The sequence below is a fragment of the Neodothiora populina genome (genome assembly GCF_041146345.1).
Source record: "Neodothiora populina strain CPC 39397 chromosome Unknown canker_contig_5, whole genome shotgun sequence".
Lineage (NCBI taxonomy): Eukaryota > Fungi > Ascomycota > Dothideomycetes > Dothideales > Dothioraceae > Neodothiora > Neodothiora populina.
In genome coordinates this window covers 1,351,948-1,375,094 of record NW_027191405.1, presented here as the reverse complement: position 1 = coordinate 1,375,094, position 23,147 = coordinate 1,351,948, and the positions used below count along the sequence as shown (strand labels likewise).

At 50.0% G+C, this 23,147-nt stretch overlaps 7 protein-coding genes across 9 annotated transcripts; 4 read left to right on the top strand and 3 right to left on the bottom strand.

The window, feature by feature from the left end:
• Nucleotides 1-2,189: 2,189 nt before the first annotated feature.
• AAFC00_005455 (uncharacterized protein) lies at nt 2,190-2,860 on the top strand (the record flags this gene model as incomplete). Its single annotated transcript, XM_069348612.1, has 2 exons — nt 2,190-2,381; nt 2,435-2,860. 2 exons carry the CDS (start codon nt 2,190-2,192, stop codon nt 2,858-2,860), a joined length of 618 nt encoding a protein of 205 aa, XP_069203068.1.
• A 6,394-nt stretch (nt 2,861-9,254) lies between these two features.
• Nucleotides 9,255-10,220, top strand: AAFC00_005454 (uncharacterized protein; the record flags this gene model as incomplete). The annotated part of the gene is made up of 1 exon (XM_069345240.1): nt 9,255-10,220. The coding sequence occupies one exon, from the start codon at nt 9,255-9,257 to the stop codon at nt 10,218-10,220; it is 966 nt and encodes a 321-aa protein (XP_069203067.1).
• A 1,708-nt stretch (nt 10,221-11,928) lies between these two features.
• On the top strand, nt 11,929-12,339 carry AAFC00_005453 (uncharacterized protein; the record flags this gene model as incomplete). The annotated part of the gene is made up of 1 exon (XM_069345239.1): nt 11,929-12,339. One exon carries the CDS (start codon nt 11,929-11,931, stop codon nt 12,337-12,339), a length of 411 nt encoding a protein of 136 aa, XP_069203066.1.
• A 1,084-nt stretch (nt 12,340-13,423) lies between these two features.
• On the bottom strand, nt 13,424-15,745 carry AAFC00_005452 (uncharacterized protein; the record flags this gene model as incomplete). Its single annotated transcript, XM_069345237.1, has 2 exons — nt 13,424-15,174; nt 15,268-15,745. The coding sequence occupies 2 exons, from the start codon at nt 15,743-15,745 to the stop codon at nt 13,424-13,426; spliced, it is 2,229 nt and encodes a 742-aa protein (XP_069203065.1).
• A 548-nt stretch (nt 15,746-16,293) lies between these two features.
• On the bottom strand, nt 16,294-17,061 carry AAFC00_005451 (uncharacterized protein; the record flags this gene model as incomplete). The annotated part of the gene is made up of 1 exon (XM_069345236.1): nt 16,294-17,061. One exon carries the CDS (start codon nt 17,059-17,061, stop codon nt 16,294-16,296), a length of 768 nt encoding a protein of 255 aa, XP_069203064.1.
• A 1,074-nt stretch (nt 17,062-18,135) lies between these two features.
• Nucleotides 18,136-21,142, top strand: AAFC00_005450 (uncharacterized protein; the record flags this gene model as incomplete). Of its 2 annotated transcripts, none has more annotated exons than XM_069345235.1 (2): nt 18,136-18,348; nt 18,407-21,142. In XM_069345235.1, 2 exons carry the CDS (start codon nt 18,136-18,138, stop codon nt 21,140-21,142), a joined length of 2,949 nt encoding a protein of 982 aa, XP_069203063.1. The 2 variants fall into 2 exon arrangements, with proteins under 2 accessions (XP_069203063.1, XP_069203062.1); XM_069347802.1 differs by having other exon boundaries at nt 18,250-18,348.
• Nucleotides 21,143-21,169: 27 nt separating this feature from the next.
• Nucleotides 21,170-22,711, bottom strand: AAFC00_005449 (uncharacterized protein; the record flags this gene model as incomplete). Of its 2 annotated transcripts, none has more annotated exons than XM_069345233.1 (2): nt 21,170-22,464; nt 22,519-22,711. In XM_069345233.1, 2 exons carry the CDS (start codon nt 22,709-22,711, stop codon nt 21,170-21,172), a joined length of 1,488 nt encoding a protein of 495 aa, XP_069203060.1. The 2 variants fall into 2 exon arrangements, with proteins under 2 accessions (XP_069203060.1, XP_069203061.1); XM_069345234.1 differs by having other exon boundaries at nt 22,519-22,522.
• Nucleotides 22,712-23,147: the final 436 nt, after the last annotated feature.

Sequence of the window (23,147 nt, the reverse complement as noted above, 5' to 3'; positions counted from 1 at the left end):
CGCTTCTAACAGAGAAACATATCGCAAAATATCTCGGCAACGGTACAGCTTTGGGTGAAATTGTGATGTGTTTACATTGCTTGATGAAATAGTGTAGACTGGGCCTGGACAGATCTGCCGCCACTTTCATCATATGTTTTCTTCCACGCACACTGCACATAGAGTAGTGAATCGGTCCGGTAAGTGATACTAAGTCTGATGGTCATAATAGCAGGATATGCTAGTAGAGGACCAGCAGAAATCGCAGGCATACCGGCTTGCAAAATTGCTGTAGAGTACATGCATGGTTCGGCAAGTGTCGCGAATTCTCTGAACTTCCCGCGAGTCGGAAGCCTCCCGTGTCAAGCCGTTCTCGACTTCCTCCATACATATCCAATCAGAGAGAGCGATCATTATCGCTATCCACAAGATACTCAACTATCAGTGGATTCGAGGTTGATACTGCCCACAGGACGAGCTGTAAACTATGGACGTGGCAGATTCGGGTAGCCGAAGGGCACTCAAGCGAGCCCTTCAAGCCTGTGAGCCATGCAGGTAATGTCGACACTATACCTTTTCAGTCGCTTTTCATCTGGAGCGAGGGAAATATTGACAGTGCAAGGCGCAAAAAATCACGCTGCCCTGGCGAGAAGCCGGCCTGCTCTCAATGCGTCAGATTGAATCAGCAGTGCGTTTATGCTGACGATGGACCTGCTGCTGAGAGAGCGGTCAGTATTGAGCGTCGCATGGTATGTGTCTCATCAATCGATAAGTTCTGCAGCGATTATGTACTATCATATCCAAGAGGATGTTGTAGAGATATCAGAAGAGTCGCGAATATGTCATGCTGATTTGGCTTTCTCGAAGAACGCTCGTCTAGCCCAGATGGAGTCGAAGCTGGAAGAATTGCTACAATCACCGCAGTAAGATTCAAGGACTTTACAAGCCCAACCCTTTTGTACAAGCATTAATACAACGTAGTGTGGTCAGCTCTGCCTCGGGTGGAACGCCTTCTCGAAGTCATGATGTTAGGAGTTATGTAGCAAGTCCGATACCGACGCATATAGATGGTCAAGCTACGAGTACTCAGCCATCCCGATTGTAAGGACCTGCTCATCTATCTCCCTCTTTGATCCAAACTTAACTCCGGAACCAAGAGCACTACCACCTCTCGAGGACCTCAAGTATCTGGTGCACAACTTCATGTATAATTGCAATGGACAACCGATTTTGTTGTTCCACCCAAGTCTCATGGATGATTTTGAGACTAGAGATCCTGCATTACTGGCCATCATCATAGCATTATCGTCCAGGTTCGGTGATCGATTGGATTTGCCTCTCCCAGTTCATGCTTACGCTACAGAGTCTCGTGCATCCCTCATGAAAGAAGTCCATGATGGTTCTGTGCGTCTATCCACGATCCAGGGCTTGGTCCTCCTAGCATTCCTGGATCTCACCAGTAAGACATCATGTCACATTATTTGTAAGAAGTTCAGCTAAGTTGAGCGACAGATTCCTGCATGCAAAGGTCTTGTCTGACTCTACAGATTGCAAAGACTTTGTCAAACCTTGCTATGCTGAGTGTAGCGGATCCTGTCAAGTGTGGAACGATCTCTGCTGAGGAGCAAAGGCGATGTGCCTGGAGCATATGGTCCTTTGAGCAGATCATGAATCCGTGCAATCTTTCCTTCCAGTCTCTTGGGCTGGAGTACATTGGTCCTCCCCCACGGAGTCCTGGCATTGAATCTCACGGCATGCTGAGCAACTTCTTAAGTAGCTCGACTGAATTTGACCAACAAAGTGGGATCATGGTACACCTTCCACGACTATATCAGATCTGGGGCTTGTCGATGAAATACCTGAAAAACACCAAAGAAGGCCAATGCACTACTTCAATGTGGCATCAAGACTCGGAGTACAACAGAATCATGTCAGCGCTTTTCGATTTCGAATCAGGAATCCCACTGGAACACCGATTCGACCGTGCTCAGCCAGGTAGATCCAGCAGGGAAGCGGTAGTGAAGAATTGGCCGTACTGGAGCAGTTGGCTGAGCTGCCAAATCACTTATCACACGATTCTGATTCTTCTCAATCATCCTTTACCTACGTCGGTTCGCCTTCGGACAAGCGAACGCTATCCGCGGACATTCATCCAGTCCACCACAGATCTAGTCATGCTACACTCAACCTGGATACTGCGCATTTTTGATATGTTGGAAGAAATGTGCCTGGCGATCACAGATCCATTTCTGGGCTTTTGCACAGCCATAGCCGCTACTGTATTCCTTCAATTCTCACTTGCAGATGGCTCGCCCATCAGCGGAGTGGCAGAAGCAGGACTCATACGAGCCAAGGAGGTAATGCAGTCGCTGTCAAGCCGCTGGCCAATCTTGTCCAAAGTTGTACGTAATACCAAGAGAAATGAGATCAATCAGAAGACTGATATAATGCATAGTCAGAGCTGTTGCGGGGTCTCGAGCAAATCGAGAAAGCGCAAGCGCGGACTGCTTCGGTAACGACCCCCCAAACCGAAGCAGCTCGCGAAGCTTTGATATGGCGAGTGTTGCTCTTTGACGCCGCCAAAGAAGCGGAGCCGGCGCCAGAAACCATCTTCGCAGAGACAATGGGCCCGAGACGTGACGAGCAGACATTGCAACCGGTACACCCAGCCATTGCCGATACTAGCGCGAATACGGGATTTGTACCCTCTGCTGCAGACCCTCCACTGCAGACTCGAGTGGATCCACTAATGGCTCCGCCCTTTTCGAGATTGACTCCTGTGGATGGAATTGTGCAGCCTGATTTGTTGTCCATGGCTGATATGATGGGTGCAAGTCCTGCGAGAGCATTCGATGAATGGTGGAGTTATGGACCGTTGTAACATATATTTGAAGTCAGATTGGCAGATATTACAAATTAGAGACATCATCCCCGGGACTGTTCAGGCGTGCCCAGCATGTTCTTGAGATATACCATGACTTACTGCGGTTGTGATAGCGGTATCCTGATGTGATACGCAGATTGTTCTGTAGATGACATGGGATTGTTTGGATTATATATTTGGTGCTAAAACACTATCTTCATAATTCCCCCGTGGCGCAATTGGCTAGCGCGTTCGACTGTTATGACCCTCAAAAGTCTCGCAATCGAGAGGTTCCTAGTTCAAGCCTAGGCGGAGGAGTTCTTTTTCCCCTCTTACTTTACCATACTGCCATCTCCCCCTCATAATCCTCGAGAATAAAACCTTGCTTTTATCTGATTTACTGATTTTACACAATTAAGTAAAATGCTGTCGGATTTTTCTAGTTAGGAGTGGCTTGTACACGTCACGTTACAACGCCGACTCATCTAAGCATTTCACGATTCTTCCTTGGACTCGGTACTTAGCAGCCAGTGTTAAGACACGTACTTCCACACGACAACATACCTGCATGGGCAGTGCGCTTATTGCGTTAATCATCTGATGTATCCTGCAAATGACAAACGACTCGCTATTGTGGAGCTTGACGCGTGACAGCGAGGTTACTGCCGCTGTGTTGCAGCGGTCTGTTGTTTTTTCAGCGACGACGACGACGACGACGATGAGTTCGATGACGACGACTTAACTTTTCATGTCTATGTTGCTCTCACGGAGTTCTCGTTGGTCTTGTTTGTTTGTGCGCTTTACTTGATACCTTGTCCTGGGTTCTCGCAGGCAGGATCTACTAATAATGGTGGAATGGAAGAGGAAGGAGGAGTAGGAACGATACGTGACCAACATAACGCGTAGCCGGTACGTAATGTAAGTGGCTTCATTCAACTATCGCGGTTTTGACTATTTGTAGCTAGCTCAGCATGGACTGTCCACTCGCTGTGGGAGTAGTGTCGTCTCACAGGAGCCAGTGACCGCTCGCTTATGCTAGCAACGCCCAGTCGCTACAGCTACAATAAGGCAGGTAGGGGACCCATGACATGCTGTGTATACACAGGTATCAGCAGTAAAGTATCACTGTATTTAGTGTACTATTTTATGCACAATATGTAAGCTCTTTTCCCATTCGCTGTAATATGTGTAAAAAGGTAAGCATTTGGATCAGCACTTGTCTGCTCTGGGAAAGACATATTTATATACTGGGTCTTCTTTGGCTCGGTATCCCTTTGCGCTGTACTACTCGCTTAGTGTCCTCGAAGTCATACAGGTTGTGTTTCTGAAAGGCTGTGTTTGTTGTTGTTGTTGTTGTTGTTGGGTGTACGAAGACATCTCTCTATTCTGGCTCCCAGATGCTGTGCTGCTTATTTCTGTTGCTGGTACGAGATTATGGAGGATTTGGTAGGGTTTGTTCTGTAGATCTGCTCTAGCCTGTTTTATATCAAGATGGTCTGGATGCAGAACACAAGATGGAACTGAGAGGTGATGAGACATAAGACTGTGTTCGATGCTGAACATCGACTTCTTTCTACACAGCATCACACTTCGAGCTTGAGAACTAACTTACCGTCTTCGACCAACATCTTCCTTTCTTGCCACATATATCTTTCGGCACAAGCTCGACAGATAGTATCGATTCGACTCAGCAACTTACCCCTCTTACTATCCTTCTGCTCAAGCACATTCCCGCCTTCCAGTAAATCACAATGAAGTCGGCCATTTACGCCTCGGTCGTTGTCCTCTGCATGAGCGTGCTCACGGCAGCAGCTCCAAGCAAAAGACATGCATATTCCAACGGATTGCCACCCGCCAAGAGACAATCCACGACCTGCATTCTGGACACCGTGACAGCCGCATCCACCGACCAGATCAAGTCCAGCATCAACCAGTGGCTCAGCGACGTTACTGCAGTCAACAACTATCTCGACACTGTCTCCGACATCATCGGTATGGCGGATGCTCTGGGCACCGCCACTACAAACGTCAAGAGTTTTGCAAGCGACGAGCCTTGCCAGCTCGCAATTTTGAACAGTACCACCGAGGCGACTGAAGGTGCCCTGACGGCTGGATTCGAATGTGCTATCGCAGACCTCGGAAACGTCTTCCAGACTCATGTCCTCGATAACCTCGATACCATCATTGCCGACCCAACAAACACGATGGCCGTGCAGAGTGCCGTCGATGATATCAATACCTTCAGATGCTGCAATGTGTTGCCGGACGTTGACGTCGTATTCGAAGACAGCGCCACAGACAGCGGTATTGCGGACCAGGTGCTGCTTAGCGTTCCAAGGGAGAACGCATGCGCCGACATTGACTGCACCACCGTCGATACGGCTTCCCAGTGCAAGACTGTGTAAGACTTTTGTTTTAGTGACTGAGTGAAATCAGAGTGTGTTCATGGCGTTGGATTTGAGGGGCTAGGATGTTCTGGATCTCGAAAAAGAGGCATGACGAGCTGAAGGTAGTTGGCGATAGTGATTCGGTCGTTACCTTGGTGCGGGCGCGGTAAAATGCGACTTTGATGATTATCCACACTCGCTGATTGGAGAATGTCGAGTAAACGACGGTATGTGCTCGACAATCTTGCAATGGTTCTGCTTTATATAGATGACTGCTAGCGTTCATCATTCGTGTCCATTGAGGCAGTCTCAACCTTGAACTTTCCACCTTGATGTATTGAGAACAGTGATCGATCTCATGAGGTCAGAGACGGCGGCTGACTCTGGCTGCTGGACGTGCCTATGCTGAATTTTGCCTAGGTGATGGATATTCGTTATCATGTTGCTGTGATTATGATTCCCGAACATCTCCAGGAAAAGCGGTGGAAGATGACGTCTGGAGCCATCATATGCCTGGGCTTACACGGCTGCGTGGTCTGCTGATATCACAGCCACTGTGGTTCACGATCCATTCCCAACGTTGCAGAAAGCCACGTTGGTACCGAGTCAAGGGCTTTGCGGCTACAGTCACTGTTGTACAACACCCCTTGCTGATTGTTTGCCAATCATGTCGTCTGATGGTCTGCTCAGATCGGCTTTTGCCTGGACCTGTTGAGCAAAAGCTGTTGCTTGATCCTCGATCATCTCATCATGGTCTTACCAAGAAGAACTTGAGTCTCCTACTCCCTCGTTACTCACACAGTACCAGCCTGCTCCTAGGTACGCGACTAGAAACTCAAGGTCCGATACTATTGCATGCGACATATCTCCTTTCATGTTGTGAGGAAGCTACTAAACGCAGCACGGGTCCTTATACCCACTCTTATGCCACGCCGTTCAACCCAAGGCAAAACGGGCTCCCTTGAATTATCTAGCAGTCTTTCCAGATCACGGCTCGGCGAATCCAGTCCCTGCCTCTCCAGATGCCATCAGGATCGAGGACCCACATCGATAGCGTCTACCTGGAAAGTGGTCGTCCAGACATAATTGCGGCTTGCTTGCAGCTAAAGGGCCACTTCAACGCGATTCATAGCTAGAGTCGGAAAGACCCACGGGCATATAACATTGTAGACAGATGGTGGAAATTGAAGACGGCTCGCCGTGGATAATGTGCTCAGTTGGCATACGCACGCAAGCATCTGCTCATCCAGAGTGCCCCCATAGGATAAGACGCCGATGCTGGCACAGTCAAGGCTTATTCACTGCAACAGGAGAGGCCCTAGATTCATGTGCTTATTCGGGGTCCGGCGGACCGGGTCGAGTAACAGGCAGATCGCTTCCTGAACTATCGATCTCATGCAAGTACGTTCCAATCTTAGCGCTAAGGCGTTCTGTTGTTAGAATCCTCCAAAGCGCTTGACTTGGATCCGAGATCTCCGATATGTACGGCCCATAGATCTGCAGATTCATAGAACGAATGAAGTAGTTCCAACTGAGTCCTCTGTTTAAACTATATCACGACTGGTCCTTCCCCAAATATCACGGCTGGAGAAGCAAGCAGTATAATGGTGGATTCCGGGGCCATTGCGCATATAGTTCGATAGCCATTGTTTAAAGTGGAGCCAGCGTCTGGCGGAGCGTTGCATGAACCAATGCCTCCTTCACAGGTGTTGTGTCGAAAGCTTGACGACTGCAGGCCGCCATTTTGTAGATACTCTACACGATACCGATGGAGGTACGTCGTAGGCGACATGAGACTGTGCATGTCTAGCTTGATCAAAGCTGACTAGCCTGCGACTGTAAAGATCCACAAGATCAGATTTTGTGTAGCGAGATGGATCCCGCCTTTCACGTGGATGCTTAGACAGTGTGGTTTGAGTCATATATCAACCGCTTCACGGAACGTTCTCGCTAAAGCCGGATTATCCGACGAAGGAGCTTGAACAACGTTAAACATCAGCGGCCACGGCCTGATAGTGAGGTGCTCTATGCCTGGGATAGCTCTGTACACTACCACATGCTTGGGACGAACCAGTTGCTATACGGGATAGCCAACATGTCGAGGCAATGGCACGCTTCGCCGTGACGACAGGAAAAACGCTCATTGCACAACTGGGATGGATAACCGCATTGCTCAGGGGTGAGGCCTTCGCTTAGAGATGAATCTCAAGGTAGCCGCAGCGATGCACCAGAGGAGTATCGAGGGGAAGTAAGGTGCCCTACTTTAGACAAGAAGAATGTCAATGTTACATTCATTGGACATGCAGTGACGCTAGCGTTGACTCGGGATTGGAATGTGTTCCTTCCTCGAAGAGATTCATGGCTCTCTGCACTATATAAGTCCATCTTGAACCTCAACAAGATCAAGAAAGCACCTACCTTTGCACCGGCATCCCATTCCACTGCATCTAGAAACCTCTCTTCCATTTGTGATTCAGTATGGCTGCATACTCTTGTCTTGTTTTGCTCTTCTCCTTCCTTAACTTGTGCTTGGCGTAAGTTGAGACGACGGCGACCAGATATGCCCCAAGCTAACACTACATCAGGCTTCCACAAGCTGCGACGACAACCACTTGTGCCTTGACTGTCTTTAATGCCGTCAATAGCTGCACTCAGTTCTCAAGCACCGTAACGCAGGCCTCTTACACAGATTGTGGCGGATGCACTATTTCTACATTTAGCTTGCGAGGGCCGGTAATTAACAATGTCCTCCTATTGTGTGCAGATATGGATTTATACTGACGGGTCTATCCAGGGTTGTGCGAGCACGGCAACCCAGCCAGGCACTTTCACTTCTTCAAAGCTGGCTTGCGTACCGAGTCCGACGTGCACGAAGACAACCTTCCTAGCTCCTGGTCCGGCAAGCTCAGCGACCTGTACCTTCTACAGCACCATGGTTACTTCGTACTCTGCAGCAAACTGTGGTGGTTATCCTGGCTGTACAATTTCGAACGCCGGTGGTCGAGGACCGGTATGTAACGCGTACTATGTGCATCGACATATATATTCTTTGACAGTATCCTTACTGACATGACTGCAGATGGTGGTCTGCGGGAAGACGGTTACGTCTCCAACTGGTACCTCGATTTCGACGGTATGCACAGCTTGAGAAAGACTCGAGTAGAACCTGCAGGACCTGCTTGGCCGTAACTTGCATAAAGCGAGACGATCCCCACTTCCTTTAGGGATGTTGCTTCATATTTCTGTTGTCGCAAGCGTGAATACCTTGAATATAGAACATACCCTTGGCGCGAGGTATATCTCACTAGGGAAGCAATAGCACCTTGTCATATCATACAAACCGACTCGGTGAATAATGGATACATTGCCATGCGAGATGTCTGTGGGGTCTACGTAACCGTTTCATGGAAGACACAGTATGTTAGCGAATACAAGATCAGATCGGCACGAAAGAACATCATTAGCGACAAAGCTTCGAGAAGTGTTCCTTGTGCCGAAGGTCTACCAAACCCAGCGAATGAACAAGTTGTGTTACCTTACGCACCGGAAGGAAATACTTGTGCTCTTGATATCTTTGCATGCAGATGAAGGCAAGTTTCACCCTTTTGGTGTACAAAATGTTATGACAATTGGTGACAGGCCAAAGTCGAATTGGATGGAGCTCAGATCGACCTTCCCCATCAAGTAAGTGGGGCAAGATGCCCCCCCACAATGGAAGTCCACTCCGATCGACATATTCATTGGCGGGCCATCACCTCCACAAAAGCTTGATGACGACCATATGTTGGCTGTGAACCGGGGAAGCAGCAGAAAGATGGGATGGATAAACCTGTACGGTAGAAGAGAGCGGGACAGCAGGCATTCCATGACATAATGGGCTTCCCCACCCATCGCAATGTTAAGGTAATGGATGAAAATTGTTGTGGTATATATCCATTCATAGGCCGGCAGCTTTTCGCATTCAAACACCTGGTTTGCTTACCATCGCACCTCATATTGCAAGATTTCAAGGATATCCATTCAAAATGAGCAGTCAGCAGTCCTCTTTCACAGACCAGCTCGCCTTGGGCGAAGCGAAGAGAGGCCCTCCCACACGCAGAGTCATTGTCACAGGTGGTAGTGGCAAGCTTGGACGCTCTACAGTCAAATACCTCGCAGACGAAGGCTGGGAGGTCATCTCGGTGGATACTCGTCGCCCACCTGGCATCAGTGAGGATGGCAAGTCCGGGCTTGGTGGCGCTTACCGATTGGTCGAGATAGACTTGGAAGACATGGGAGCTGTGCTGGAGACTTTCATCTCGACGGACATGGCCTATAGTGGAATTGATGCCGTAGTCCACCTTGCTGCTATTCCCTCACCGGGCCAGACGAACAGCAGTCGTCAATTCAGAACCAACACCATGAGCACCTACAACGTGCTAGAAGCATGTCGCAAACTCAAGATCAAGAACATCGTTCTTGCGTCTTCAGAGACTCTGATTGGCATTCCTTTCGATCCGCATATGCCAGAGTCTTTGCCCATCACCGAGGAGCATGAGCGCAAGCCCGAATCCGCTTACTCGCTCTCGAAGCTGGTCGGTGAGACATTGGCTGAGCAGTATGCGAGATGGGACCCTGAGTGCAAGATCATCTCGCTCCGATTCAGCAACGTCATGCTACCCCACGAGTATGAGACATTTGATGCCTGGCAGGAGGACCCGAAATTGAGATACTGGAACTGCTGGGGTTACATCGATGCTAGAGATGGCGGCCAGGCTGTATCGAAGTCTTTGGCCAGCACTAGGAAGGGACATCATCAGTACTTGATCGCCGCTCCGGATACTTGCATGAAGAAGCCGAACGACGAGCTTGTCAAGGCTTGCTTCCCTGATGTCAAGTACAACAAGACAACTGGACCGAACGACACTTTGCTGTCGATCGAGAAGGCAAAGAAGGAGTTGGATTTCAAACCAGCCTTCACTTGGCAAGATCCTAAGAGCAGGAAAGCGTGAATGCTGACCAGTCGTATCTGCGATTAGTGACTTTATGTACCTAAAGTATACATAAAATGCACTGCGATCATAGCACTTTTGATGCGATCTTCACGATTCCTCTGTCGATGGAGAGGAGAAATGGACGAATCTGTAATGTGAAAGTCGTCTGCTGTTTGTCCAATTACTGCTCAATGATGAACATTGTGCAAGCCATATTGCTGCAATCTCAATATTGGTACCTATACATAGATATGTTTCAATGTCTTCCAGGTTGCTTTGACTTCCACGTCCCAGTCATGTGACCCGCGTTGTGTTCGTGGTCACGCCTTGCTTCCCGGACGTTAGTAAGGTCGCGTACGATCGCGCGCTGTTGACATTTCAACGAGCCGATCAACATTAATCTGCCAAAACATGCAACGGCGCTGCGCCATTGCGATAAGACTGCGACCAGTCATTGCTTTCGAGCCCTGCGATGCCACAGAATACTGAAACGTGTGAGAGATAATTACAGGTAATATCGCGCATATGACATCTTCGGTATCCCCAGCTATCAGTGCCGATGAGTGCGCGAAGGTCGTCGCCGCAAGAAAGACAACCAGAAGGCCAAGGAGTTACAAGATCAGGGTCTAAACACGAAACACGAAACACGACAGACGGTTCAGCGTCGCGAATTAAACAAGAAAACACGCAAGATGCCGCGTGATAGGCGTGGCTGACAGAGATAGAGGAATAGTCCGCTGGTGGAGAATCAACGGTCGATCGATGCCAAGTCATGGCATTTTCTCCGAGCTACAATACCTTATCATTTGTACACTGGTTGCAGTCGCCAATCGAATGTTCTTGTCTAGGTAGGTACCTAGATCGATTTGCAGTAGCTGCGGGGTACAAGGCGCACTTCGTCTTGGGAAGGACACTTGCATACTTGTAGACCTGCAATGAGTCCAAAGAAGTATGTAACCAGGCACCTCAGGGTCCAGATCAGGAAAGTCGAGACCTATTTCTGCGTGATTTGAGCAGCGACGTTGAGGATATTCAAGCCGAAACTCCAAGAAAGGGGGTTGCTGCTGTGGGTCATCACCGACAGGGGCTGTGTGTGCTTCGTGCCGCGAGTGAAAGTCTGCAAATTCATCGTGTGGGGCGAGCAAAATACAGTAAGGCACGGAGATAAATGGCTGGGCTTCTTACGTGACACACTCCACTCACAAAGGATCTACCATCCTTACAAGGGCGAGCATGGCAGAGCGATCAGGTAAGTATGTAACTGTAAGTACGACAAATAGCACGCGTGCTTGAAATTCTCAGCCTCTGCGTATCTGGTTGACTAGGTAGAGAGACCTGTATGCCATTGTTTCTTCCGCGTCGACGCGAGAGATTGCATTCTCTAAACGTTAACGCTTCTGCAGCTGGTGGCATTCGTAGCCATCCACCTTGCGTACAATACGAAAGCTCCAAGGTTCACCACCGTTGGAATCGATATTCGCCCCTTCCTCTGTACATCCGTCGAACCTCCTTTGACGGGTTCGTCTGGATACTTAAGATTAAACAGAACGCATACTCTTTCTTTTCTACTCAGTCATTCCTTCACACTCACTTTTGCCTATCTGTTATCTCTGTTACGCGCATCTTCACGATCAAGACACTCTTTAAATTAAGCGAATAATATTGCTTGACGATCTTTACAATACTAGCTGCTCAGCACACCTTATCACAATCACATTACCCAAACATGCGTCAATCCACCCGCTCTCAATTCAGCCTCCGTCGTCTGCGAACTGCATTCACTCCATCATCTGAAGGTCTATCTCCAGTGACAGAAGAGCAAATGCCTTCTACATATACCGCCTCTCGATTGTCGACAGACGAGAGCTTCTGCTCAGCTTCCTCGTCTTTCTCGCCGTCCCTGCCTCGTTCATCAATGAGTGGACGTTTCAGCCAAATGGCCACGAGCTTCTCCAGCAACTCGCTTAACTCACTCAAAAGCAAGTTTGCCATCCGACGAAGCCCCAGCCAGATCGAGCTCGAGCAGGAAGAGGAGCGCCTCATGTGCAAGGACGAGCTCCTCGATATCGTTGAACCAAGACCCTGTGCTCCCAGTGCCGTGGGCAGTTTCGAGGATGTCCTCTTCGGCGGACTTTAAGTCCTTTGACGAAGGGATCTGCTGTCAACACCGGCTGCTTTCTCCACGAATCGACACGCGAAAGCTTGACTGTTCGCCAGAGCAAAGCGCCCGCATTTTCGGTTGAGAAGCCGATGCAGCATCACTTACGTGGCTTGCTGTCTTCGAAGCCAATCTCCAATTAACGACAAAACGGAACCATTTTCTTCCTCCGAAAACTCACTTTCAGAGCGACTTTTTTCTTTCTTTCTTCAACTTTACAGATACCACAAATTTAGGGGGACCAGGCCTTTTTTTTCTTTTCCACGAGGGGCGTTCTTACATGACTGGAACAAGGTCATGGGATTTCGAGACGTGAGTGTCAATGGACTTCGCATACATTATGGATGCGGGATGAGGAGTGACTGCGCAACTTTTTTTTTTACTATCTTATGAAAATCAAACATGTCATTCTACACAACACATGAATACTTCGCAAGTGACTTGATCATCATGACTGTTTCGTAGCTTCACTATCCCATCGTCTTTGGACATTGCTCATCTGTCACCACATCAACAACAATAAGGTAACGTCGATACGCTATACAAATATACAATAGACTTGCGAACGACCTAGTAGGCCGCTCGTCTTAGCTAGTAGGTGACCTACAAGAAGTCGTTCATCTCGCCGGTTCATGCTGACTACATGTTCCCTCGAGAGCTTTCGTCATCTCAATCTCCGATCCCTGTATTGTACGATAGGGTACCTGAGCGCCGTTTGTGGAATGGACTGGACAGGATCGCAGAATGACATTCGAAGACCCCAGTCAGATAACTCGAAGTACATGAGGTACCTTACATGTACAGTTACGGTTCGGCATTCATCCATGTACATCTACATGACATTTGTTCGCGTGTCGGATTCAAATTGCGATGAGCGAAAGAAGGTCAAGCAAGATCGAGTACAGTGGCGATGCACTTCTCGAGAGAAAGACTTTTTGTGTTTGTGTATACAGATTTGGTGAAAGGCAGCTGATCGACGCAGAGGAAGGATAAAGCAAGCAGAAGTAGAAGACGACGATCACGTGAACAGTAGAGGCAAAGGCATACAGTCAGCCTGAACCTCTCACGCAAAACCAGCTTTGGACAGCACAGGCGAATCGATCTTGACTTCTAGCTCGTCTTCGAAGCCTGCTGCCGCCTTTGTAGTCTCTTTGGAGACCTTGCCTCTTTCTGCGAGGTCAGTGGTAGACTGGCCGGATGATGATGAACCCTCTAACATGCCCTTGAGGAAAACAGCTAGTGCCCAAGCGCCAGGGTCCATAGGTATGGTTTCCTGTTGCTGAGTTTCTTCTTCGCTCGTCTTGTCGCCTACGTATACCGCTCGCCCAAAACTGGCTTTCATGCCCTCCGTGTGTTTGGCTCCTTGTTCCGCGGCTGCGACTGCGGCGGTGAAGACGTCGGCTGGAGCCGCGCCTGACGACGACGAGGAAGAGGAAAGAGTCTTGCAGAAAGGGATCAAAGTGTCCATTACTGTGCGCCCACCCACGCGAGCAGCGGTGTATTCCTTCAGTCTTTCCAGAGCCAGAGTGGCGGCTTCGGAGACTTCTTGGCTCAGACTGCTCGTGGCATCTGCTCCGCTGTCCGTTGACATGGGTGTAGCGGTTCCTGGTGTGCCTGGCGCCGAGCAGAATGCGTAGCTGTCCCAGCTCAGGGGCGAGCTGTGGTTCTTGGCCTTGATCGCTCGTGCCTTTTCCTTTTCGCGTTGCCGGCGCTGCTTGAGTCCGGTTTGCTTTTGGGTGTGGATGGTTGCCAGGGAAGAGGTCAGAGAAGTCAGATAGATTGATAGAATTGCGGCGAGTGATCCGCCCACGTCTTCTATGCTTGTGATTATGGCCGTCAAGATTGGAATTAGGGCGCCGGAGTGGGTGTGGCATAGAGAATCTGTGGATGTCGAAGTGAGCTTTAGTGCGGAGAGGATGTTATTGCAGATGTTGGACACGGCGTCTCCGCAGTCACCGTCGCCCATGATCTGATCCCAGCGTGATAGATCAGGCTCAACTTCTAGGGTGCGCTTGCATGCTATTGTCAACATGTCGTGCAAAAGAGTGGGGTCCGCCCGCAACTCGTTTTTCTCTGCTTTTGTGGCATGTCCGTTTCGGCTGGTAGTGTTATCCTGGCGATTGTAACTTCTGCTCTGTTCGACTTTCTTAGTGGTGTCCAAGGGTGTGGCGGTGCGGTAGCCATTCCTCGGCCAAGCAGGAGCAACCGTCTCGGCGTCAAGTAGATCAAGAATGTCTTCCTCAGATACTCCTGTGGAAGCACTGATACCGCTGATGTTGAGAAGCGATACGCTCCATCCAGGAGCGTTCAGACTGGTCTCAAATGCGCTGACGAGCACACGTGCAGGGTCGAGAGACCATGATTCTGACAGACGAGACAAGGTGATGGATGTCAGAGCCTCGAGTTCGAAGTTTGACACCCCGCCGAAGTTGTTGATCAGCAGAGCTGTAGTAGGCCCCTTGACGCTGCTGTTGCCATTGGACCGAGTATGACCATTGGACGCGGGCCCGTTGGTGAAAGAGACAAACGCACGGTCGGTGTCAGATGGATCCAAGAGGTAGGTCAGCAACTCCGATATCATTTGCTCTGCCGGGGGGATCGGCGATGATTCCTTAAGGCCGGGCTCGTTGTGGATACCCTGAGCTATAGAGTATGTGTCTACCGGTAGGGTATCGTGGTGCTTTCGACCAGGAATGTGGCAGTAGTCCAGCGATGATCCTATTGTCACGCATTGGTCGTTGACAGATTGGCCTAGTTGCATACATTGCTCAAAGGTCCATCCCAGCTCCGATGCTGCACCGCACAGCTTGAGGACTGTCAAAATTCCGAGTCAGCCCAGCGCAGGCAACATTGAAGCGATGGAGATAGGAATTCATAGTTCATCGCCATAAACGAGCGGATACTCACCAAACATATTACCAGCCAAACCTCTTCTCCCCAAATTTGTTGTCTGCTTTCTTCCCAGTCCAACATCATCTGTCATTCTCAACATTCCAATCTTCTCATACCCCAACTGCACCGCTTTCTCTCTGGCTAAGCCAAAGTGCAAGTTATCACCGGTGTAGTTTGTGATACACAGAATGACACCGGCATCAGAAGGAACATGCTCGATAGCAGCCATCACTTGCTTCGTAGACGGACTGGCAAAGACATCGCCGCTGACTGACGCAGCAAGCATACCAGAGCCCACGTAGCCTGCCCATGCGGGTTCATGGCCACTGCCACCACCTGAGATGACTGATACCTTGGAAGTAGGGTGTTCCCTAGAGAAGACTACTTTATTTGGGGCATCAAGGGCGAGGTGGTTAGGGTTTCGTGAAACAAGTGATTGAAGCCCCAGGACAACTACACCTGCAGTGTCCGGGAAAAAGTGTTTGTTCGCCATTCTCTTCGACTTGTCTCTGTGAGATCCACAAGGTTCGGAAGCAGTTTAAGCAATCTGGTATACAGAGAACTATCAATACATTTCAAGTCGTGATTCGTAGCGTGAGTGTGATGCTTTGCAGAAACAACGCAGGAGTTTCATGAGGCTCAGATAATGATATAGGGAAAGCGACAAACAAGGTCTTAAACATGATGACGAGCTACCCCACTTAGCAGTCAACCAAGGTATGGTCTGCAGGGAGCTGTCAAATGGAATGACCCAGTCCCTCGCGCCATCTCCATGCGCATGAGGCTGTCCATGAGAGGTATCGGATCCTAGTTCTGGCGTGAGGGGAAGAGGATGAGGGGTAAAAGCTAGAGATGGTCAGGTACCCCGGTACTTCCCGATTAGGCAATCCGCGTGGCACAAGTCCATACTCATAAAGCTGGGCGTAGACGCAGTTTTTCGACATCTGACAGACACCGCAGTAATCAAGATCGGCTCGATGCTTTCACCCAATGTTAGGAGATGGGTGTCGAGAATGTGTCGTCAATCAGATAGCGTCAAGATCAGACAACGACCTCGGACAAAGCTCCGACGGTAGGAACGATATTTTGGAAGGATGATGAATGGGCATGAGCATGGATCCAGTGGCCTGACCGTCGTGCATGTGGGGGGTCTTGGAGAATTTCTCTGACAGCAAATCTGAAATCAACGGGATCAGGCGCAGCAGGCCATTCCATATCTCCTGGGGAGAATGTGACCTTGTCCTTCAGGAGAGCCAGGGGTTCGAGGATAGATGCCTTTTCTTCCCAGCTGCTGTAGCTACCGCCGCCAGTCGTTGTGTCGATCCAGCTGACCTTGACGTGTTCGAGGTCGGGCGCAGTAGCCAAAATCTGGCAGAAACGGGTGGCACGGCTCTTGACTTGATCATACATCTCCTCGATACCGAAAGATGGATAACTCCTCAGTAAAGAGCCATCAAAGAACAGAACAAGCTCTATCTTCTGGAGCTGATTGATGATGTGTGAATCGGCCAGATTCGACAGATGCGGATCAACACGGTAGTAATTGAAAGCATGGCTGACGATGAACTTCCATGTGGCAATGTGAAGATAGTAAGCTTGTATATCGGCAGTGAGCCAGGAATTGACGACAAGAACGGCCGCCGGAGGTGGTTGATGAGAAACAGAGATGATATTTAGTGACGGTATAGGGTAAGCCAATGGCTCTGGAGGACAGAGGTAGGAGTAAATCTCTTGGCGTAGCTCAAGTGGTAAGCGAAACAGAGCGGGCTGAAGTGTATCTGGATGATCGTCTGAACGAGCCAGGATCATGTTGGATGCGAGTCGTGTTGGAAGTATGAGTATTTTATCTGAGTATCAATAGGATTGTTGGAATCACGAAGCATGAGTAAAGTCAGGATCCAGAATTGAGGTGGATGCTGAGGAGCTGGAATTGACACTGGATATGGGCTCTTCAAAGTACTAATGTAATGGCTTCAACGTTGGGTGAGAGGGGGTGACGAGGCAGAGGCTAGCTAAGGCAATAATACTTGGTCCAGATGTATCCCAAGGAAGGGCGTAGAGGGGACTTGGGGAAGGATGAGAGAGTTGAGGCTCTGTCGTATTGTTTGTCTAAGGATGACGTCTGGACCGTGATACACACCTCAAGTAGGAGACAAGCAGGGCAGACACACAGGCACAACGCATATGACCAGGCTAATGGCAACCAAGGTGTCAATGGCCGAGGATAATTGGATTAGCGCGTAGTGAGATGCCGGAGTGATCGGATGATTACAAGTGGGGAGAGCTGGGGTGGTGATTCTGGGAACACAGAAGGGGGGTGGGCTACTCCCGGTAGAGGCGCCAGCAATGCGGGGGATGAGGCGCATGCACAAGACTCAGACACTCGAAACACACGATTCGAATCGATTTTGAGGCGGAACAGCAGTCTGTATACCCTACTTCCCCGGTAGCCTGTTCGGCCTATACACGGCGCTGGACGCTACTATCTAGCTTATACATTGCCTTGCACGACCATCCTTGGGCTGACACAAGGAATGCAGGTACCGTAGCCCTGTCACTGTCGTACTCTTGCACTTGTACAAAGGTATTTGTCCGGCGGAAAAGTGGATTATTCGGATTTACAGTACCTCAGCACTTCTTCCCCACACATTAGGTGCCGGCGAGTCATCATCATAACGTACATATTGCATCTGGCTTGTCTACCTAGGATACCCTACACACACCACACTGCGTACATGTTACGTTGAGGTCTCTACTGTAGCACTACTTCAGGCGGTACGAAGTGCTGTTTGCTTTTCCGAGTCACCACACGTAGAGATGATGTATATTGCTACGCGTCACGACATGACCTGCCTCTAACATTTAGGTACTTCACGTATCATTATGGTCATTCTTAATCATGCGCCTCCGTCGAGTCCGAGCCAGAGCCAGAGCCAGAGACTGAATATATCCGGTGACAAAGCCAAGTCGTCCTCACTGTCGTCATCGTCTGGACAAATGTTGAGGAAGAGGAAATATTCAGAAATCGCACCTTCCGTGCTGGACACGCCCCTGCCTTACTCGGAAAGCAGCTTCCCGCGCACTTTTATTATCACAGTATGCAAAAGTGTGGAATGCTTCCTTTCAGACATCTGCTAATTCTGACCGCCAGCAGACGGCCCTCTCCTCATCATCATTATCTGACCATGTGGAGAAGCAGACATTCCACAGTCTACTGTGTCTTCCGCGTACTCATTTACCCCTGACATTCTTAGACACGTTTAGCACACCGCAACGACTCTTCACCTCTCGTACTCCGCTTCTGCCTTCTGGTCACAATCAGGCTATCCTCATCGTGCACCAGGATGGAGAACCAGACGGCCCCTTCTTCGCAGTGGAGCGATTCAAAGGAGAGGGCTATGTTATGTGCAAGATCTGTAAGAGGGTGACATTGAACAGGCTCAGAGCATGCAGCTCAACCGGGACCAGCAAGAGCGGCGAGAATGGCGATTACATTGGCGGTTACATGGATGCATATGGTGGGCAGATGGAGCAAAATGGCAGGGCTACGGAGTGGTGGCAGAATTGCCTTGCATCGAGATCCGTCTCGATTGCCCCCAAGTCCTCATCGCCCACATCATTATCCCACCGTCTCCCATCGAGAAAGGCTCCACGGCTTCACATGCATCCACCGCCATTCTCGTCAGTTGACAAACTTCCAAACACATCACCGGATGATGCAAAGGACGATGCTGCTCTCGTTGTGACAGAAGGACCGCTTGCCAACGCTGAGCCAGCCGTGACATCAGCTGAAGATGTCTTCACACGCTTCATCAGTCAATACCTCGATACGCTCTATTTATCCCGGACTCCCCTTGCCTTTTTCGCCAAAGGCCCTGTGTCTCGTGCACGGGCTGCCTTCACCTCGGCTCAAGTCGACTCGGCGACGCTCTCTGACCTGGTCGACTTTCTCCGTGGCATGGTCCATTCATCTTCAGTGGCGGACAAGAAGTACCGAGACAAACTGCCAGAGATGCTGAAGGGACTGTCGCCACGAGATGCAGCGATCGAGGACGTCAGCTCCCGATCAAAGAGCAAAGAGAAGAAGAAACGGAAGAAGAGATGCAAGCCTGACAAGTACGGCCTGTTGCCTGATGAAGAAGAGCATTTCGCAAAGTGGTGGAATGGCGACGAGGCTAGTGCTCCTGTCGATGAGACGGCCGAGCAATCTCTCGGACGCAGGGGCGCCCGGCTCAGAACGAGGGAAACCTTCATGCAGCTCGTCCTCGTCCTTGAAGTGTTGAGCTTGGAGGCAACGCCTGAAATGAGTCAAGCCGTGATGACCGCTGAAGCCCAATCATCGACGCAGCCCCAGCTAGAGGACTCACAGACAGCCAAGGCCGGCAAGAAGAAAGTGAAGAAAAGCAACGATCTTGTGGTGCTGCTGGAGCTGCTCCTGGACAAATTATCCATTTGGCATTCCTTGGATTCCGTAGAGGAAAACAGCAAACCAGACAAAGTCAAAGATGGAAGCCCGGATGAGCTTCGCAATTTCTGTGTCGAAGTCATCATTCCTTTTTACCTCTCACGTATCCCTGTCCATGCTGCCAATGTCAACAAGAAGCTGGGTGGCCCTTCTTCGGCCACTGCTGCCACTGGTGCTGCCACTTCAAGCACAAACAAAGCATCAAGAACGAGCATCAGTACGAAGAAGGCCAAGAAACCGCTCCACCGCGTCGCCACCGAGACAGCCGCCAATGCCTCTTTGGGTGGACGTTTGCCTTCCGTACTCTCGCGCTCGTCCACCGACCCCCAAGCATTGTCCAATCTCATCAAGCGCGAGCCATCAGCCACGCCCTCTCTTTCCTCCATTACCTCTTACCGTCGAGACAGCCAGTCGTCCAATGCTCCTCAGTCTCGTCGCCCGAGTGGCGTTCAACAGTTGCGTGCCCGCGAAGTCGACTTTACTGCACTGTCCGCCGCCAATGAAGCCAAAACAAAGAAGCGCGCTGAAGTAGAGGGAAAACTCAGAGATGCTATATCGACGCTCAAGAGGCCCAATCGCTTGGCAGCCAACAAAGAAATTGCCGATGTTGCCGAGCAGAGGAGGCTCATGGCGAATGCTCGAGCTCGAGCAGGCATTCAACGCACTCGCAGCAAGAGTGACGACAAGAGCAAGAACCAAGCAAACTCACAGATACACGTTGCGGCAACACCAAGGGATGGTCACAAAATTGACCGCTCCATTGCAGCTACTCCTCACCGCATTGCCGCGCCCAGCTTTACGCAACCAAGCTATCCTAACCCTGTACTCCCGTCATCTGGTCCCGCTTGTATCCCAAGCAGTGCTATAAGGCCGCCCCCTGCATTGTTGGAACCCTCTTCCCCTTCTCGCCCTTGCACACAGCCGCATGCCGCATACGCCGAGGTTGAGGAAGACACACTCGTTCCTGCCACCGGCCGTCGCCAACGTGTCGTACGCTACGAGCTCACGCCGAGCAAACCTGTCGAGATGACTCGAAACGACTCCGACGCTGATCAAATCAGCGGTGACGACTCGCCTACAAACCTGCGAGCGCTTAGCAGCACCGGTGGCAAATTTTCTATGCACGGGACTAAGCATAGCGTTGACAACGTCGACGATGAGGATGATGATGACGAAGGCTTGCCTATCTTCCAGACTCCCAGTAAACCTTCCAGGACCTTTGTCGCCCAAATAACACCCAGCAGATCCTACAGCTCCAAGCGGGGAGACCAGCATGGTTCATCCGTTTTCTCGAACACCGATTTTCGTGAGGGCAAAGGCAAGGTTTTCTGCTTCGAAGCAGGTCCTGATCAGAGCGTAATTCCGAACACCACAAACATCTATGACACTTTGGGCTGGAACGACGATGATGAACTTTCGGGTTGAGTTATACCTCCGTGAGATTCGCTAAGCTTACGACGGCGCTGTATGATAAAGCTCATCGTCCTCTTCATCTTGCAATGTCTCCTCAGTCGTACTCCATCTAGAGTACCCTTCGCGTTGCATCGTGTCTCTATGCAGGTCCTTCCAGCCACGCTTCATATCCGGGTGAGGTGTTCTCAGGGTGTGTTGAGTCTTCATCCTGCTCATCCACGAACTTCCACCTCTTCCTCTCTGTTCATATGAACCGCCATGGCCGTTCATCATAGGCAAAGCAGGAGGCTTAGCAGAGCCAAATATGACGGCTCCCGCTTCTTCTCCATCAATGTCTTGCAGTCCGACGCACTCTCTCGGCTTGAGATTTCCAAAATGCAGCTCTTGCACGCGCTCACACTTGCAAGCGCTGTAGTCACGACCAGTCATGCAAGGGCATATCTGGAATAGATCTCCAGCACGGAACCATTGCATCCGATTTCTAGATATTGACTTGGTCTGATCGATAAAGCCTTGCTCGTAGTAGAACTGTTGCAATGCAGGCACCATGATGGCCAAATAATCATTGTGAGCTGGCACGGTGGCATAACGGTGACAACTTTGTCCTGCTGACCAGAACGCGTCTTTCAATCCATTGACGAACAGGACAATTGCATCATGTGCTCGCATGAGCTCGGGCCAATTTCCACATCCGGCATGCAGTTTTCTCTCGCCCATCCGTAACTCGTGCCTATCTTCAACGAGATCCATGTACTGCCAACCTTGGACCATTTTACCCATTAGCATCCTCTTCCTTACTGACATGCGAAGTTTTGACCACCCTTTACCGAGGCTTTCGACCTTCTCACGAAGAGCTGCGATGATGGCATACAATTGTTGCACCATATCCGCGAAGCGATAATCCTGTTTCTCTGACTGCCCTTTCATGAAGTCTTGTCTTACCACGCGTCCGGCGTTCTGCAACATAGCTCTACGTACAGAATTGAAGTCTCTGGGGTCGGCAAAATCAATCTCAATCCCTGGTCCAAGATTACCTCGCATGTATCGATGAAGGATGACCTGCAAGATCAGTCGTTCTGCATCAAGGTGCCAGGACCTTCTGGTCTCTGTGTCCATCAGGACAATATGTATCTTCTTTGCATCTTCGAGAGTATCCTGAAACCAACCGGATTGGGACTGGTAGACAATGGAGTTGTGTGAACCAATCGCAAAATTAAGATTCGCAGTCATAATCTTCGAGAACCCTAGACTGCCGCCGGTGATCCTTATGAGATCAGAGCTAGGCTTTTTTGCCGAGCCATAAGTGATATGAGGATATTCCACCGATCTTGTCGCTGATCATAAGTGAGCATTCCAAACACATGCGACCTAGCCACAGGACTACGTACCCATTTTGTTGAGGACATCGGGATTCCATCCCAAGAATGCCGTCGTTGCATTTAGCGCGTCTTCGTCAAGTTCCTCAAGTGACAGGCGCACCGGACAATTCCTCTCGACATCGCGAAATCGCAACCCTCCAGCCTTTCCAACCAAATGCCATTGTACAGAATCTTCCGAGCGTTCCACAGGCACAAAGGCCATCTCGCGGCTCTTGAGAATTTAGCCACCAGCATGTTTCATTGCAAGGACCACTCCACCAAGACTGGCCATGATATTGAGTGGCAGCTGAAGGCCCTTTTCTGAACGTGTTCGTGGCTGAATAGGAAATCCGGTGATAAGAACAGTGTTTCTAATCAGCGCAGTCCAACATCCATTTGGAGCTTCTGCCGATACACTCTCTACATTGTAACCTATCTCGAATGTTTTCGAGGATCTTTTGCCTTCTGTGCTTTCGCTCCGTTTGAAATCTGGGTCACACCATGACAACCCTTCATCAGCTGCCCTGAGCGCACCTCCAAGCCACGTAAGCTGTTGTGCCACTGCTATAACAAACGACTTTGGGCCTCGAACGAGCACGCGCGCCCCTCGGATGTCGACTTGCAAATCATTAGCGGGTTTAACATCGCTTATGTCTGCG